Source organism: Neurospora crassa, linkage group VII (assembly GCF_000182925.2).
Source record: "Neurospora crassa OR74A linkage group VII, whole genome shotgun sequence".
Classification (NCBI taxonomy): Eukaryota; Fungi; Ascomycota; class Sordariomycetes; order Sordariales; family Sordariaceae; genus Neurospora; species Neurospora crassa.
In genome coordinates this window covers 2,976,381-2,991,555 of record NC_026507.1, presented here as the reverse complement: position 1 = coordinate 2,991,555, position 15,175 = coordinate 2,976,381, and the positions used below count along the sequence as shown (strand labels likewise).

General features: G+C 50.4%; 3 protein-coding genes and 1 non-coding gene across 4 annotated transcripts; 2 read left to right on the top strand and 2 right to left on the bottom strand.

Annotated features, from left to right (window-relative positions):
- Window positions 1-1,182: 1,182 nt before the first annotated feature.
- On the bottom strand, window positions 1,183-5,436 carry NCU02307 (hypothetical protein). The gene is made up of 4 exons (XM_954858.3): window positions 4,671-5,436; window positions 3,705-4,597; window positions 3,564-3,650; window positions 1,183-3,500 (listed from the first exon to the last, which is right to left on the bottom strand). The coding sequence occupies exons 2-4, from the start codon at window positions 4,381-4,383 to the stop codon at window positions 2,035-2,037; spliced, it is 2,232 nt and encodes a 743-aa protein (XP_959951.3). The 5' UTR covers window positions 4,384-4,597; window positions 4,671-5,436; the 3' UTR covers window positions 1,183-2,034.
- A 1,448-nt stretch (window positions 5,437-6,884) lies between these two features.
- On the top strand, window positions 6,885-7,857 carry NCU02308 (hypothetical protein; the record flags this gene model as incomplete). The annotated part of the gene is made up of 2 exons (XM_954859.1): window positions 6,885-7,326; window positions 7,511-7,857. 2 exons carry the CDS (start codon window positions 6,885-6,887, stop codon window positions 7,855-7,857), a joined length of 789 nt encoding a protein of 262 aa, XP_959952.1.
- A 1,852-nt stretch (window positions 7,858-9,709) lies between these two features.
- On the bottom strand, window positions 9,710-10,513 carry NCU02309 (hypothetical protein; the record flags this gene model as incomplete). The annotated part of the gene is made up of 3 exons (XM_954860.1): window positions 9,710-9,741; window positions 10,000-10,271; window positions 10,395-10,513. 3 exons carry the CDS (start codon window positions 10,511-10,513, stop codon window positions 9,710-9,712), a joined length of 423 nt encoding a protein of 140 aa, XP_959953.1.
- Window positions 10,514-13,739: 3,226 nt separating this feature from the next.
- Window positions 13,740-13,829, top strand: NCU15298. Its single transcript has one exon. It is a non-coding gene; the product is annotated as a tRNA-Glu (tRNA).
- Window positions 13,830-15,175: the final 1,346 nt, after the last annotated feature.

The window sequence follows — 15,175 nt, the reverse complement described above, 5'->3', positions numbered from 1 at the left end:
GACCGAATCGGCTGAATGTCAAGGCACCAGAACCCGCCCGTTGATTAGACCCGTTATAGCCTCCTCCATATCGATCTTGACTGCAGCGCGGCATTCACCCCGGTCCGTCTCCTTGGACCAGATGGTCTTGTGTTGGTGAAGGGTCTTATCCAGAACCAAACCTTAGCCGAAACTCCAAGTCTTGTCATTTCTCTGTGGCCTTCTACCCCTTCTCCCACTGCCATCGTCATCTTGATCGCCAGTAATATTTTGACCATAACTTGCTTCGGCCGAACAACAAAATCCCCGACCTCTCTGCCATCGCCTGTTAGCCATGGAGTTGACAATCAACCATCACTAATAGCCTACAATCGGAAAACAACAATACCTACTACCTACAGCATCAACCATGACAACGCCAGCAATGACAAAGCTAGTAACAAGACAAACATAGGTACCAACAGCAATACCATCAGCCGGTGAAGCAATACCTGACTAAACAATAACAAACACTACCTACAAATTGGTCGCTTTGGATCAGAAGCACGGCCAGGAGATACTGTACCGCCGCCGACGCTACACCCAACAAGGTCGGCACCGTCAACATGATGGCTCACCAGATGGTCAAGGAGGATAACGTTGAGAATGTAAAGTGGAAGTGGCACCCGCTCGTGAAGTGAGTGAAATTAGGACTCAAAATATGTCACTGTAGATGGATGGGGACTGGAATGGCGGTTGAGACCGTTCACCTGGTGGTTTAGTGACAATTGCGACACGTCAGTATTCCGCTTTGGATTTGAATGTGGTAGCAAGAAGCAGTCAGGGGTTGAGGAAGGGACGATGTGTGGTTAAGAGCCCTAGAAGTGATCAGTAACTGAAAGTTGCTAGAGGTACTTGGCTGTTCGGCTGCCCAAAGCAGGCACACGCAAACTAGCACCTTCCCTCTGCATACCACTACCATCACCGATTACTATAATCGCACTCTCCCCAGTTTACTTCCAACTTCCCTCCTCACTCACGCACCCCCCCTCCCTCCCAAATCACCGCATCCCAACTCCCATACTTCCACAAGAGGCAAACAGATCATGCCAACATTTCTCACCAGACACGGGGCATTAAGCTGACGATAATGGAGGACCAGGCAGTGGCAAGAGATAACACGTTCACGAGTAGAGAAGAAATCATTATTGATCCAACGAGAGAAGACCATCATATGATTCATTTCGTGTCACGATATTGCGACGTGACGCATCTCAAGTCAGCGAGTGATTCCCATCTTGTGCCCATGCACATGCCAATTCCCAAATGGGGCCTCTTCCTCTGCAAATATTCCCTAACACCTTTCCCCGTAGCGCTTCAAAAATGTACCAGCGAGCGTAAATATCCAAGAAACGAAAAACCCCTGTGGCACCCGCCACTCGACCATGGCCAAATGTTTTTTTAAAAAGTCAAATCCTAACGAGAGAACGCCATTCCGATATGTCTCTTGACCACATTTTCCCCTATGCTCTTTGACCCCACTCCCTTACCACAAAGCCCCTATGATCCGATGCACCTGTACCTTCAGCCAAATCAAACTCCTAACCGTCTTCCGTTGTCTTCCCGCGTCCCTCCAAATGCTTTTTTTTGGATGTAGTTAAGTGCATGCTTTGATTTCCTGATCCGACCAAGTTTCGCCATCGCCCTTGGGTACATGTTGATATTTCCCTTACAACACCTTTCCATGCCATCTTTCTGAAGTACCAAATCGCCATGAATGAGAAATATGATGTTAGAAGCCAAAAAATGCCCGGTTCACTCCACGCTTAAGCGAATGACTGAAGGAAAATACATGACCCAGTATTCTTTGTTCCGTAACACCACCCGACATGATAAAAGAGGATATAGTGCGATGAAAAAACAAAATGAAAAACAGAAAAACATGCGACAAAAATAAACACAACCTCAAAGAAATCAAGCGGCATGTAGTTTGTTAGTACATGGGAAGGTGATCTTGGCAGTCTTGCTGCCTGAACCACGAGTCTCGAAATTCAACTCACGTACGACCCAAGGGGTTTAAGCAGGAATGAAATCCAGACCTAACCCCTGAGCAATACGAGGCCAATCCCATACTGCGGCCCAATCACCACTCTCCATAAGCTGCCACACATGCTCCAGAACTTCCAAGGCGCGGTCAGCGTTTCTAAGACCAGTGTATCCCTTGACCGTTTTTACAGCAGCCCGAACCCGATCCCGGTGGGTGGGTGTGAAGCATGCCGTACCGATGATAAAGCATGGGAGGAGGAGCAGGGTTTGGCACGGGTCGCTAGGCTTGAAAGATTCCATGATGCCTAAAGACTCCTCAACAGCCACGGTAACCCGCGGGTCATGCTGGAGTGGCTTGCGAGATGGTGGCGGCGACTCGGCTCGCAAAGATGAAGTGGTGCTGAGGAGAGGGACGGAGCCCATTCCATAGTCTGAACCCTCCAGCTTGGGCGACGAAGTGCAGCTTGGTGATGCTGACATAGGCGGCGTAGTAACACCAGGCGCAGCGATTCGACTATGGTAGGCATGGGACAGGGTAGACAACCGGAGATCCGATGACTTTGTTGGAGGCAAAGGAGCCGAAGGAGACGGCGGGTAGACGGTCCGAACAAGGTAGATCCACATCATGTGCTTGTACAGGAGTCCTACTCGGTCACGATGGTCTCCTTGAGGCCAGTGGGGAGTCCAGTCCTTGATAGCTGCATCGATCTCAGCCGCCCGATAAAGGCTGACGTAGTCAACCACTGGATCGACTTGAGTGACAATATTGTGCCGAATGGTGTTTCGAATCATGGTAATTTGAGGAAGGTACTCCAAGAGTCCATCGGCGACACCAATGAGCCGGGGGGGATAGATGGCTGGTGTGTAGTTGGCATCGTTGGGAACCGCACGGTGGTGAAGAGTCGAAACGGAATGAATCAACTCATCAGCAAAGATATGGTACTGGAAAAACTCGGCAATGAACGAGAAGAAAGCCGAGTCTTCCGGCGGCGAGCTTGAAATGAGACTCTTGTATGCCGAAAGATGGAGCCGGTGCTCACCACGCGGGTTGCCCTCAGCCAATGCCTCGAGGAGGAAGCAAAGCATCTGGCCGTAACGGGCAGACACGCGGAGTTTGTCTTGAGGGTTCATTGCATCGCTGACTTCCACGTCCTCGTAGAACTTTTGCCTGGCTTGATCATGATGATACAGAGACCGTTCGTGGAGCTTGTGGACAGATGTCGATCGGTTGTTCTTGAGGATATTGAGACCGTAGGGTGTGTCATAGTCGATATGTTTGCTGGCCAACGAAAGGATGGAGTGCATGAGGCCCTGATGCTTGACTGCAATTGGCACCATCATGTCCTTGAAGGCATTCTTGTGTTCTCCCTCAACGGTCAACACCGTGCTGAGATGCTCGTTATAATGCTTCCAGAAGATCCTATCTTCGACCGTCTCGAGCCCGTGGAACAGTGGCTGCATGGTAATGGACGGCAAACTGTGGGACTTGAGGCGTTCTGCATGCATGGGCATGTTAGACGGTCCTACCACGGGTGTATTCCCAAGGCTGCTGTGCTTACCCTCCTCGGCCCTCTCTCTGCCACTCTTCCAGATCTGTTTCTCGGGGTACCCTTCACAAACCACGGCATTCTTTTCACAGTTCATGCCTATACGGGTTTTAGAACAGAACGACAGCCGATTGGGGTTGAAGTTGCACTTACACCGTGGCTTTGCCTCGTCACACTTCTTCTTGCGCTTCCGACAAGTGAGGCAGCCTGTCTTGGATCGGCCCTTTGTGATCTTGTTCGCAGGGACAGGAGGCGCAATTGGATGCTTGCGGGGCCGACCTCGGGGCCGCTTCGCCTTTGGCTGATCTAGCATCGAACCGTCACTGTTTGGAAGTGCATTTGCAGGAGCTTCCTTGATATGGTCCATGCAAAAGTCGTCATCGTCCAATGGCTCCATCTTTGGCAACGGCAGCATGTTGTCGTCCGAGTCCGGGTCCCACGACAACTCATAATGGTGGCCGTGGCCGTGGCCAGAACTGCCATGGTGACTGTCGAGTGCCATTTCCCAGTTCTCCATAGAAGATAGAGAAGCCGCCGACTGGGTCAATTCAGGCGAGGCAGAGGCAGAAGCGGAGGAGGAAGAGCAACAAGAATTCCCTGACAGATCCGTGCCATGATAGGACGCATCCATGCCATTGCTGATGGGTGAAAGCTGGCCAGTCTGAGCAAAGCTCATGGCCGAAGACATTGAGGCAGAAGTTGAGGTTGACGAAAGTGAGGTGAACCAGGACGATGATTGGGGAAGACCCTGGATATCATCCGAATCCATGCTGTGGCTATCCGACCAGGCAAGGTCTCCGTCGTCCGACGCGGCAGGAAGTGAAGAGTCCATAACCCGTCACTAACGAGACCATACCAAAAAGGTGAAAACAAGGGTACTTGGAGGGAGGGAGGCGCCCCTAAATGCTTTAAACTGTTGCTCGAGACGGATTGGGTAAAACAAGGCTGGCCGATGGGCGGGCAGCCAAGAAAGGCCGAGATGAGGTGTGGAAGGTGTGTGAGGGGGGCTGAAGTGACAAAGTAGAGACCTTGTGGCACTAGTCAGCCTGGCCTTGAGCAAAATGGTCGATCAGTACACTGTCCAGGACTATTCTGTGAAATGGGGAAGGTCATGCATACAGCTTTGGCGTATCTCTACACTGTCGGAAATCGAGAATTGTGGAGAAAAGATGAAGAACTCGAAGGCGTTTAGCCGTCAAGGAGGGGAATGGGGAGACACTTCGGACCGGCGAGGAACAGTAAATGGTGTAGATCAACGGCAGCGGGACGATCTTGTCCTGTCCTTCATACGTGTTGGTCCTTTGCAAAAGAAAAGGTCAGAGGTAGAGGTAATAAGATGAGGCTAGAGGACGGTGAGGAGGACGAGTAGGAGGGAGGGAATTCGTCGCGATCTGTCGACAAGGGTCTTTGAGATGTGTGTGACTGGTGATGAGAGACACTGGGGACATGAAGGAACAGGGGGAGGCAAAAAATTGGTGGAGAGAGGGACGTCCTTATTTGCTTCCGATTCGACTTGTCTTGTTGTGCTGCAATGAACTTGACGGATCGGGGTGGGTGTGGACGGATGGGGTTGTTTATCACCCACCACCACCTCCTTCTCGTTAACCCAGCCGAAGAGACCCATGTCTGCTTTTTTTTTTTCCCAGTCTGCCATTTGTGCAACCTGACCATCCGTCGTCCTAACCTAATCTCTGGGGAAGCTGTGAGTAGGTACACTACGGGTGAGAAGCGTAGCACTCGGCTTCTCCACAGTCTGGCGGTCTTTCCCTGTAGAGGCTATTTCTTCCGTTTGATAGGTGTCCGACTTGGAGCACTTCAGCCTCAGAGTCCAAGCCAAGCAACGAGATACTGAAGGCGGATATCCGCTAAGGTACCTCCAAGCAGGCAGCAGAGGAAAGAAAAAAAATAGAAAAAAAAAATGAAAAAGACAGATGGCCATGTGAGCCATGCCTACCTCTAGATAGACTAGTCAGTTTCTAGTGCCATCTTGATCTTGGATAGCTTCCATGCTTTGGTCTATGTTTTAGATCGCTTCGTGGACTTGGTAACGTAGTATGAGTGGAGGAGGACGCAGAAATGGGACGATTGATTGACGCTGCGTCGATGCCAAGATGGGATCGGGATGTTGGGTGCCGGTGGTGGTTGAAGATGGTACATGTCCGTATGTACTTGGTGTGGATGGAGGATTGGGAGATCGGGATAGAGAGAGGGGGGGGTTGGAGGGACTGAGTGAGGATGAGGGAGGGAATGGAACGAAGCCAAGAAGGCCAGCATGGTGAAATCGATCTTACCTTGCTTACCTCTACCTAGGACGGGAGTTTTTTTTCCAGTGGCTGCCCCTGGTGTATCACACGGGCTTTCCTGTTCAGAAACCTCCAGCTAACCAGCTAACGGAAGTGGTAGATCGTGCCTGCCTCTAGTCTAGTGGTGTTCTTGCCCTCATCGGAGACTCCAGTCGCAGTGCAGCGAGAGTGGGAGTGCGAAAGCTGGAAGCAACCCAACAGGAAACAACAAAGGGCAACTGCGATAGATTCATCGTTGACCGCACGACGGGAAGTGATGCGAATGGCAAGGAAGGACCCTCTCACGCGTGCAAAAGTGCTGCCACTTCCACATTTGCGATATGCGAACGTGCATGAAGGAAGTGAGTGTCGAGGTATCCTGCGGGCGCTAGCGAGGTCGGTACGTACCCCAGAACTTGACACTTTTTCGCTTTTTGGGCTGATCACTGCAGAGTCGCCGACAGTGTTTTGTGCCGATTTCCTTTGAACTTCCTTGGCCCAAGCCTTGTCGGCGGGGATTGTCGCTCTGAGCAGTGCAAGAGAGAGAGAGAGAGCTGGCGGAAAGCACGAGAGAGAGCTCCAGCTGAGATACGACGCACGCAGTTGCCATCGATTGGATCCATGTAACCGTGACCTCTCGCTACACCGGACGTTGTCCTTGAAGCCGAGAGAGATGGAGCGCTGCCGAGAGTGAGGTTGTTTGCGGGAGAGAAATCTCTTCATCGACTTTGGTCGGATATGCAAGATACGTGCAAGGCGCAAGTGCCCGATGCTACTGTCTCCTACATGTCAACTCTCGCTCTTTTCCAATCATTGTGGATGATGGACATCTTGAGAAGCTTCAACGTTGGTACATTTTCGGCGGTTTACATTCAAGACATTATGATGGATCTCAAGCGAGTTCCACTTGTTAGAGACTTCAGTTCCCTTGTGTACCCGACAAGCCCCGCTATAAAAGGGCACTGCAAAGCACAAGCCAGCGATCACATGTTATGATTGGCTTGAACACGACAGAGAGACCCTTGCTGCTTTTCGACAACTCCTCTCCTCCATGGCGTCTGCACATGGGCTTCCGACAGCGACGTCAACACCGCAGAAAAAGTTGCGCCGCAATAGGTTCCATCGTCAACTTGATCAAACGGCGGTTAGTTTTTGCTTTGGGATGAAGGATACTCGGCAACGAGATCAACGTCCAAGACAGCCCCGGGCTCCACTCTGTTTCCAAGTCCTTCATGTCATTGCGATGGCGATGGAGAAAGGTGGACGGTGGAGAAAGGATAGACAAAAGATGGGCATGTCAATGGCAGCCATGCGCCCTCATCACTCGCCAACTCAACCCGTATCTGGCCTTCTTCCGTCATTACGGGGGGGTCAGGGTCTCGGAAAAGACGACAAGGGGTCATTTAGACAAGCTCGAGTCAGCAACGGGGATGAGGATGGGGCCGAATTAGCTCCCAAGGGACCTCGCAAGCCAGGATCCGAGACGGTTGTGGGTAGGCTATATCATAGTTTGTACTACATGTCCAAGCCCTCTTCACGATCGCAGCCATGCGCCGCCGGCGTCTAAGAGACCGCCAAGCTTACAGGACTCCGAAGAGCTTCCTCTCTGGATGTCAGTTGGTACCCAAGTTCTGCCGAGATTGTACTGATGGTTCTCAATATGTGATCAATCACTAGGAGCCAAGAATACTGACCTTGCAACTTCTCTCTTCTTTTCAAGCGTCAAAGACCTGATTCTGCATCTCGGTGATCATGGCCGTTCACAAGACTCTTTCTCGGAGAGGGTCTCGAGAGAGGAAGTCGGGAAAAACTTTGGCAAGGATGGCACCACACTAGCGTCAAAGGTAGGCGAACCTAATCCACGACTACACTACAGCCGAGCGGAGGACCGCAAAGAGCCAAGTCGGACGGCTCTTATTGGCATTACACAAGAATATCTGCACGAGGATTCCATGTGCCATGATATCATGACAGCTTGCTATCCCACGCACCGCCTTTTAAGCCTGGGGCCAATGGGCCCTTGATGCATATGCATTGAGCACCTGTCTGCGCAGCAGGAAACGGCGCTGTTTCGACACTGCAACAATGACCGATGGGCCGGGAAAACAACCGGACGACTGTCCTGTCCTGGCCGATGCCGACGGGACCGGTATGAGATCGGACTCATCCCCATCTACCCGGGTCCCCCCAAAATCACAATCAAATCCAGTCTAATGTAGGCAGTATAACGTGATCATCTTGACCCCATCTCTCTGAAACACACGCTGACAATCGCAAATTCACCGTGGGACTCGCTAGCTCTGAGACATGGAGTAATAATCCATAGATAGCGTAAACCTTTACTCATCTTGGCAACCAGATAGACCGTCGGCAGCATCTTGTGATGATAGCATCCAAACGCTATGCTCATTCGGTCGACAGCCGTCTTCCAGCATGGTGGTGAGTTGCAACGGGTCTTGGACAAGGGAGCATGAAATCTGTCAGATACTAGCTATCCGGACTTTCAGTCCTTGACATCCTCGATCTTGCTGTCGGTGACTGCATGTCTACATGTTGTATCACCACCTTTTTGGGACTGTTGCACAGACACAAGTCCTGGACGCAGCCAGACACGCGGGAACAGATGAACACTGCAGTGTCTCGCGTCAGGTAGATATGCCACACGTGCAGAGGAAGAACAAGCCCTTTGATCTTGCGCCGGGCTGTTGGGCACTTACACATTGCGGGGGGGAACTTTTGTTGGTTTCATATGTAGTAGTGTTTCCTTTCTGGTCGAGGCGGCCCATCGCAACCCGATCCAGTCTCAGGTCATCGCAGTCACCACGTTTTTTTGCATTGTTTACAACCAGAAAAGAAGGAACAAGAATCAAAGTGTGGGTATGCGACATGGCAATGCTCGTGATTAGGGTCCAAACTCGCAAACTCGGAGATGGAATTTGCACTCATACCACGCTACGCTAGCGCCAGCAGCAGCAGCAGCAGCAGCAGCAGCAGTAGTTACCCCTCACTGCTTTATCTTCGTTGCACTAGTAAAATCAACACCACCACTGCAGCCAGCTCTTGGCATAATAGCCCCAGGTAGAGTTTCCAAGACTGTCTCGCGAGGTACCGGCTACCTGTCGTGGCACCCTCGTGCACCGCAACCTACTCTAGGGACCTCGGGCTGAACAAGTCCTTCTACTTGCAGCAGGTAAGCACCCATCTCGGCGTGGGGCCGGCGATGTTGTGCGCCCAGGTGGCAGGTGCGACTCCCCCTGCCCATTCTCTGACATTCATCCACATCGATCCGTCGTCCACCACATCACCGGCATTGTCTGATCAGGTTGCGTCATCCTCAACCTATTGAAAAATTTCCCGCTGTTCAGCAATGGAGATGCCAACTGAACTGAATGGTGCCAATAGGGAGATGTGGAAGGAGCGCCATGGATGTTGCTGAGCCTCCTCTTCTCTTCAATTGTCAGGTATGCCTTGTTCCCCCTTGTTCCCCCTCCTCCAACCTGAACTCACCGCCTTCATGCCAACATGACCACCACACCACCCGCCAAGAACATGATCCGTCCCTCGCAACATCCAAATAAGGCCACCCGCTGCACCACCACGTCTACGAAGCTTTCCCGTAATCGAGCGCACCGCAGCTCTTCGCGGCATATGCTGGACCAAAAACTCCGGGACCGAGCCGCACATGAAGAGCACGGCAAGGGCCTTTTTTTTTTTTTTTTTACGGCCCAGCCTATCTCAAGACTATACTGGATTCGACTCGCTTACTATAGCACTTATAGCCCACTCGGAGCCCAGCGTGTATCAACTGAACTGCCAAGTCGCTGTGTCGGGAGCAAATTCCGTCATGGACTTGAGTCTCTGTAGAGTACGTAGCATTCATTCGGCATCCCGTCTTGACGCTGGCATCCCTGTTACATACTATGTACAGGCAGTTACACAGAGCTCAACTTGACGAGAAACCGACTGGACGGAGACACGTCGGTACATATTTGGTCCGCTCGTGAGATGTTTCCGCAACGGCTCCTACCATCTGACCACTGGACCATGGCGGTTGATGCTCCGCTTCGAACTTTCAAGCGCTTGTCATTTGTTCGGCCCCGCCTCTGTCCTTGCCTTTTCCCCTCTCCCCAATTCAAGACACATCCAGCCATGGTTTCGGGGCTCACTCCCCATCCCGTCTGCACTTTTCCAGATGGTCATTCCAAGGGTCATCACGTGGCCTGTGGTCCTTCGACGGACTTCGCTGCTCCAGAGACATGCTGCGCTACCATTGACCATTTTGGTGTGCATGATGGCGCGCATGTTCTTGACGCACACTATCTGGTCAAACATGACATCTCGACCCTTCCCTTTGTTCCTCGTTCCACGCTCTCCCTTCACCGTCTTGAGGTCACGCACTCCAATGCCCTTACTTCGTCTCGAAGACTCTTTTCTTGTTCTGCGTCAAGATAAAAGACAGGAGCGTCAAGAATGACCAAAGCTGACATCAACCCGTTCACCCGTTACTCCACTCAAACCTTTTTCTTACACCCATCGAAGGGTCGAAAGAGTCATCACTCACTGGAACTGGTCCCGGTTTCCCAAGCGCCAGCCTGGCACAGCTTGTGTCGAATCTCCCCGATAACCACTTGGCACATTGGCAAATAGATGGCAAAGTAGCGGTACCTTGATAATCCCCATGTCGGTTGCAGTGCTGGACATGGCACAACAGCTGAGGTGCTTCGGCGATTTGGGACTTCACACTATCTTCCCTAGCTTCAAGAAAAAAGAAGAAAAAAGGAAGAGAAAAAAAAAGCCCTTGAGTCTTTCAGCTGGCCCAGCTCCGACACCCCGAGTTTCTTCTTTCGTATTTGACCGATCTCCCAACTCTTTCCTCACGTTTGATCCCTGATAATGACCCGAAAGGCGTTTGGATACCCGTTCTTCCAGTCCGATGTTTGCAGAGCATGGTTGGAATGAAACCCATGGACGGTGAATGATTGTCGTGGGAGCTGGCATTTGACCGACTCACGCCATCTTTCCTTTTTTTTCTTTCTTTTTTTTATCTTTTCTTTTTTTCCCTCCTCGTCAATCTTAAAGAATTCGGAATCTCGCATGAGCTAGCCCCAGATATCCCCAATACGTCAACTGTGCTACTTAATAGCTCGGCATGTATTGCGCCCTAGTACGCCACAGCTCACGGATGGTTCGTATGTAACCATTTCGCGCTTGATCGGGTATTGAAGAATGTTTTCCGCCCTTTCCGTCATGGCTGCTCAATACACTTTGCTCCTCAGTCTTAATCGAGCTTCAGATCATCATATTGCGGAATGAGAGTTGCGCTCAAGCACGCTGGATGGTCACCATATGCCACTAGTAGATCGAATAGTGTCTAAGCAAGAGCATATCGATGTGTACAACTTTGTACAATGCAAATTATGGAAGCACTATGAGAGGTTCTAGTGGCCGATCTTCTTATGTGTGTGTCACAAATCTGACTCGGCCCCCCACACTCTCAACCTCTAATGTGGATAGGATGTGAGACAGCATGCGACATGTTGGGATATTCTCTTTGAAGCACCCTGCCTCCCTTATCTGCGTGCTTTTTAACGGTCCCCATCAAGTAAGCATATGAACGCATGTTAACCATTGGCTGGCTTCGAATCAGTGCGCTCGCTCTTGCTTGCCTCTTGATGATTGTCCAATGGCAAGTTTCCCTTGACCTCTTTTACTAACGAATGTCTCTCTTACTATCTATCTCAAGTTCCCTTCAGTCGACAGGACGCGGACGTAGCGCCTACTCTCTTTCCTGGCTTCTCAAAACGTGCTGACCTAGTAGTTCACGAACCGTTATTGCTACCAACTCCCGTACTCCCGTTGGAAAACAGTGTCTGACGTTCCCACATTCATGATATTTGACAGTGGGTTTTTGTCTTGCATCATGCTGCTTTCTACAACCTATTTCACATACGGCGCTCTGTCACAGCTTGTTGGCGCCTAGCTACACTTTTCTAGAGACATGGCGCCTTCTATCCACAAGCCTCCCGCTCGTTCTTTATTTTGTTTTTCAAGCCTTTCAGCTGGAATTGTAAGTGCCGACACGGTGCGAGAGCCGACGTGGTTTCCGAGACAAGATATAAGCAGATTGTCTCGGTCGGTCAGTGACTGCGAACGGCCCGATGGGCTATGGTTGGACGCTTTCCGGTCTCTTCGAGAATAGACAAGCCTCATGCCAAGATTATACGAACTAACAAATCTATTGAGCGCTTGTTCGGCCATGGTTGTGTCCGCTCTCTCTCTCTACAAACGCAAAGTCAGCTATCAACCGCCGCGTAAAGTCACGCCGGTTTCACGGCTTGGCGCCCATCTCAAGACGCTTAGAGCGAGACCTACAGATATAGGGCGTGCGTGGTCACCTACATCACTATCGAAACGCCCAGCTACGATGTCATTAAACGAGGCTCGCCTTGTAACCACGTTCTTACGTCTTTGACTGGGTGGCGGAAGGGGCCCTGGCAAGCTCAAAACAATGGAAGTGAGGCTAAAGCATTCTATAGACTGGGTGATATCGTCAGTGCCCAATGATACCGCTACTAATATTCTTTTCGTTCAACTTTCCCATGTCAACGTTTCTTTTTCCTGTCTCGAAGATCAGTCGACCTTGAGTAGAACTCTTAGCGTACCTCTCTCTATCTGCCAAAGGACGCCACGCGAACCATCCGACCGGCGGGATCCGCTTCACTGGTTTGAATATTTACAGCAGGTCTATCTCGCTCTGTACACCGTGGAATTCTAGTGCATACTCACCATCGAATGCGCCTCAGACATACACTGCATGTTGGAAAACTGCTTGTCGGATGTTTCTTACTGTACCATTCATTCCCCAACCGCTGTTCTACGGACGATACACATACCTATCTACAGGTTGTGACGACAATTTTAAAATCCCATTCCTACTCCTTCGACTTTTGCCTTTTTCATACAGTCCGTTCCTTTATGCATCGGGAGTGTCCTCCACGGGATGATACCCTCTTTGACACACCCCTTGCTTAACCTTATCCATTCCCCTTGCTCGGCCAGTCCTTGCAGTAGATCCCGCGCGCTTTTGTTGATCCCGTCCAGTCCCGCTCAGTTTTCCCTTTTCTTTCTTTGCTTTTTTCCATCTTGGTCAAAGAACGGACAAGGGACATGGCAGCATTCATACTATACCCGTGGACTTAAGCATCATTTCTAGAACTATACAGTGTGAGTGTCGAGGACGATTACTCTTTGAAACTAACTCCACGTTAGTAACAATAGTCCTGTTCAAAAGGGTCTTTTTCTGAGTCGATTAGCGTTGGCACCTACAGGTAGTTTGGTCATATTTCTCGTCATCATCTATTTGTTCTTTCTCTGTAAATATGTTTTGCAAATTGTCACTTGCTAGTGGTCAATGGCTTCTACGTTCAAAGTGAGGGTATCTTCAGATTGCGGATCTCCCAAGTGGCAATGTGCGTGGCAGCGTATCAGTAATATATGCAGATGGTAGCTCGAGTCTCGTGTACACAATTCCTCGGAGCTTGGGAGTATATTCTCTATGACGGACGCATCACCTTCAAAGCGCCCTGAACGGTAGACATTCCTCCATCTTACATGTACCATCTTACATGTACAGCCGCAAAAGAGAGACGAGCTGGTGGGCAAGATTGGAAAACAAGAAGAGGAACAAGACCAAGAGGCCTGGAGTCCCACGCTTGGAGCAACGCAAGTCCTGGTCGGCTTCTGAAGGTTTACTGCGTCTCGAACGTTCTTTCCGCGGACTCCCGGTCCTTCCTCCGAGTGCAGGCTTAAGGCGCCCGCTGCAGAGATGAGACGAAAATGTGCCCCTCATAGGGACAAACTTGCTGCCCTCCTTCCAACAATAACAACAACAACAGCCACTCTGCTCTCCCATATAGTGCAGAGGTTTAGCATATTGGATTTTCAATCATCCACGTTGAAACCTCCAAAGACCCGGGTTCGAACCCCGGTGTGGGAAACGGCACCTCTCTTTTTCGTCTTTTTCTTCTTTTGGGTCGTTGTTTGTTCAAGTGCCGACATGCGTTGCGTACCTGCACTGCGGACCACGACGTGTGCCTGCCTTTGCGATGGGAGGAGGATTTCACGACGTTTGTTTGCTCGCTTGGAAGCAAATACCTGGTCGCAAACTACCTTGAATACCAAAAGCAGAGACGTAACATTCCGTCCTTAGTGATAACAACAGCAATTCGTGAGGGAGTGTTGGTGAAATTCAACCTCTTTTGAATTCCCAAAAATTGCAGTCTCTTATATATCATCAGATAGCTCACGCTCATGGAGTGTTATCTCTACCTCTATGTCCTGGCCTTGGGCATCCCCTCGAAAAATTACCGCAACCATCGAATGTAGGTACTTAGGCTGTCGCAAACATACCTGCCTATCTGACGCTCTACTCCATGGATCGTAGCTCCTTCACCAACAAACTCCGTCCGGTTCAAACGTTCAAGATACCCACCTACCGCTTCACACAATACAAGGTTAGTCGTGATAAGTATTCTGTGACGGCCGATCGACAGGCCTCGCAGCCGATATCTATACCTAGGTAGGTACATACCAAGCTCGGGCTACCAGTCGTTGCAACGTCGCAAAAGAAAGAAGCCGTACTCCATCAATCATCAATGTCTGACCTTGCCACAACCAAGCCTGGAGGCGATGTATTCAACAAACGTCTTGGTGAGCCACCCACTTGTGCTCCATGCCTCCTTAGCTGGAGTCTCGCCCTCGTAAAGCATTAAAGATCTTGACTGCTGCGGTGATGTAAGCAGCAGTTCGGCTAGGTAGGTACATGTAGTGACGAGACACTCAGTTGAGTCCTAACTTTGGGAAGGAGCTCTTTCAACTGCAAGATTTAAAAAGCTGTAGGGACAATGGGGGTAGAAAATGGCAAGGCGGGGACGACGGTGAGAAAGAGTGCGAAGCGGTGATTACCGTTGTAGAGGTAAGTAAGGTAGGTACATGGGGGAGGACTTCAGTGGAAGAAGGGAAGGTGCTACAGTATCTGCATGTGCTTGCCTCATGCAAGCAAGCGGACATGCCTGTACTGTATCGTCATTTCCTAGGGAGCTAAAAAAAAAAAAAAAAAACAAAAAAAAAAAACTTTGTTATTGAAGCTCACTGCATCTAGATTAAATATCACCACCACCACCATCAATCATCATCATTATCATCATTAGCAGCAGCAGCAGCAGCAGCAGCAGCATCAACGCACTAGACTTTCCAGACTGTGGGGTTTCATCGTCTTGCTACCTAAATTCTGTCTTTTGAGGTTTGGGATGCTCCGTCTTCAGTTAGATCTCGCTCTCGGTG

What these genes read in the sequence shown, in the direction of transcription:
- NCU02307 (XM_954858.3), bottom strand. Translation starts at nt 4,383, where the DNA reads ATGGACTCTTCACTTCCTGCCGCGTCGGACGACGGAGACCTTGCCTGG. An exon ending in TGACGAGGCAAAGCCACGGT is followed by an intron (nt 3,651 to 3,704) that starts GTAAGTGCAACT and finishes AAACCCGTATAG; the next exon opens with GCATGAACTGTGAAAAGAAT. An exon ending in CAGAGAGAGGGCCGAGGAGG is followed by an intron (nt 3,501 to 3,563) that starts GTAAGCACAGCA and finishes CCATGCATGCAG; the next exon opens with AACGCCTCAAGTCCCACAGT.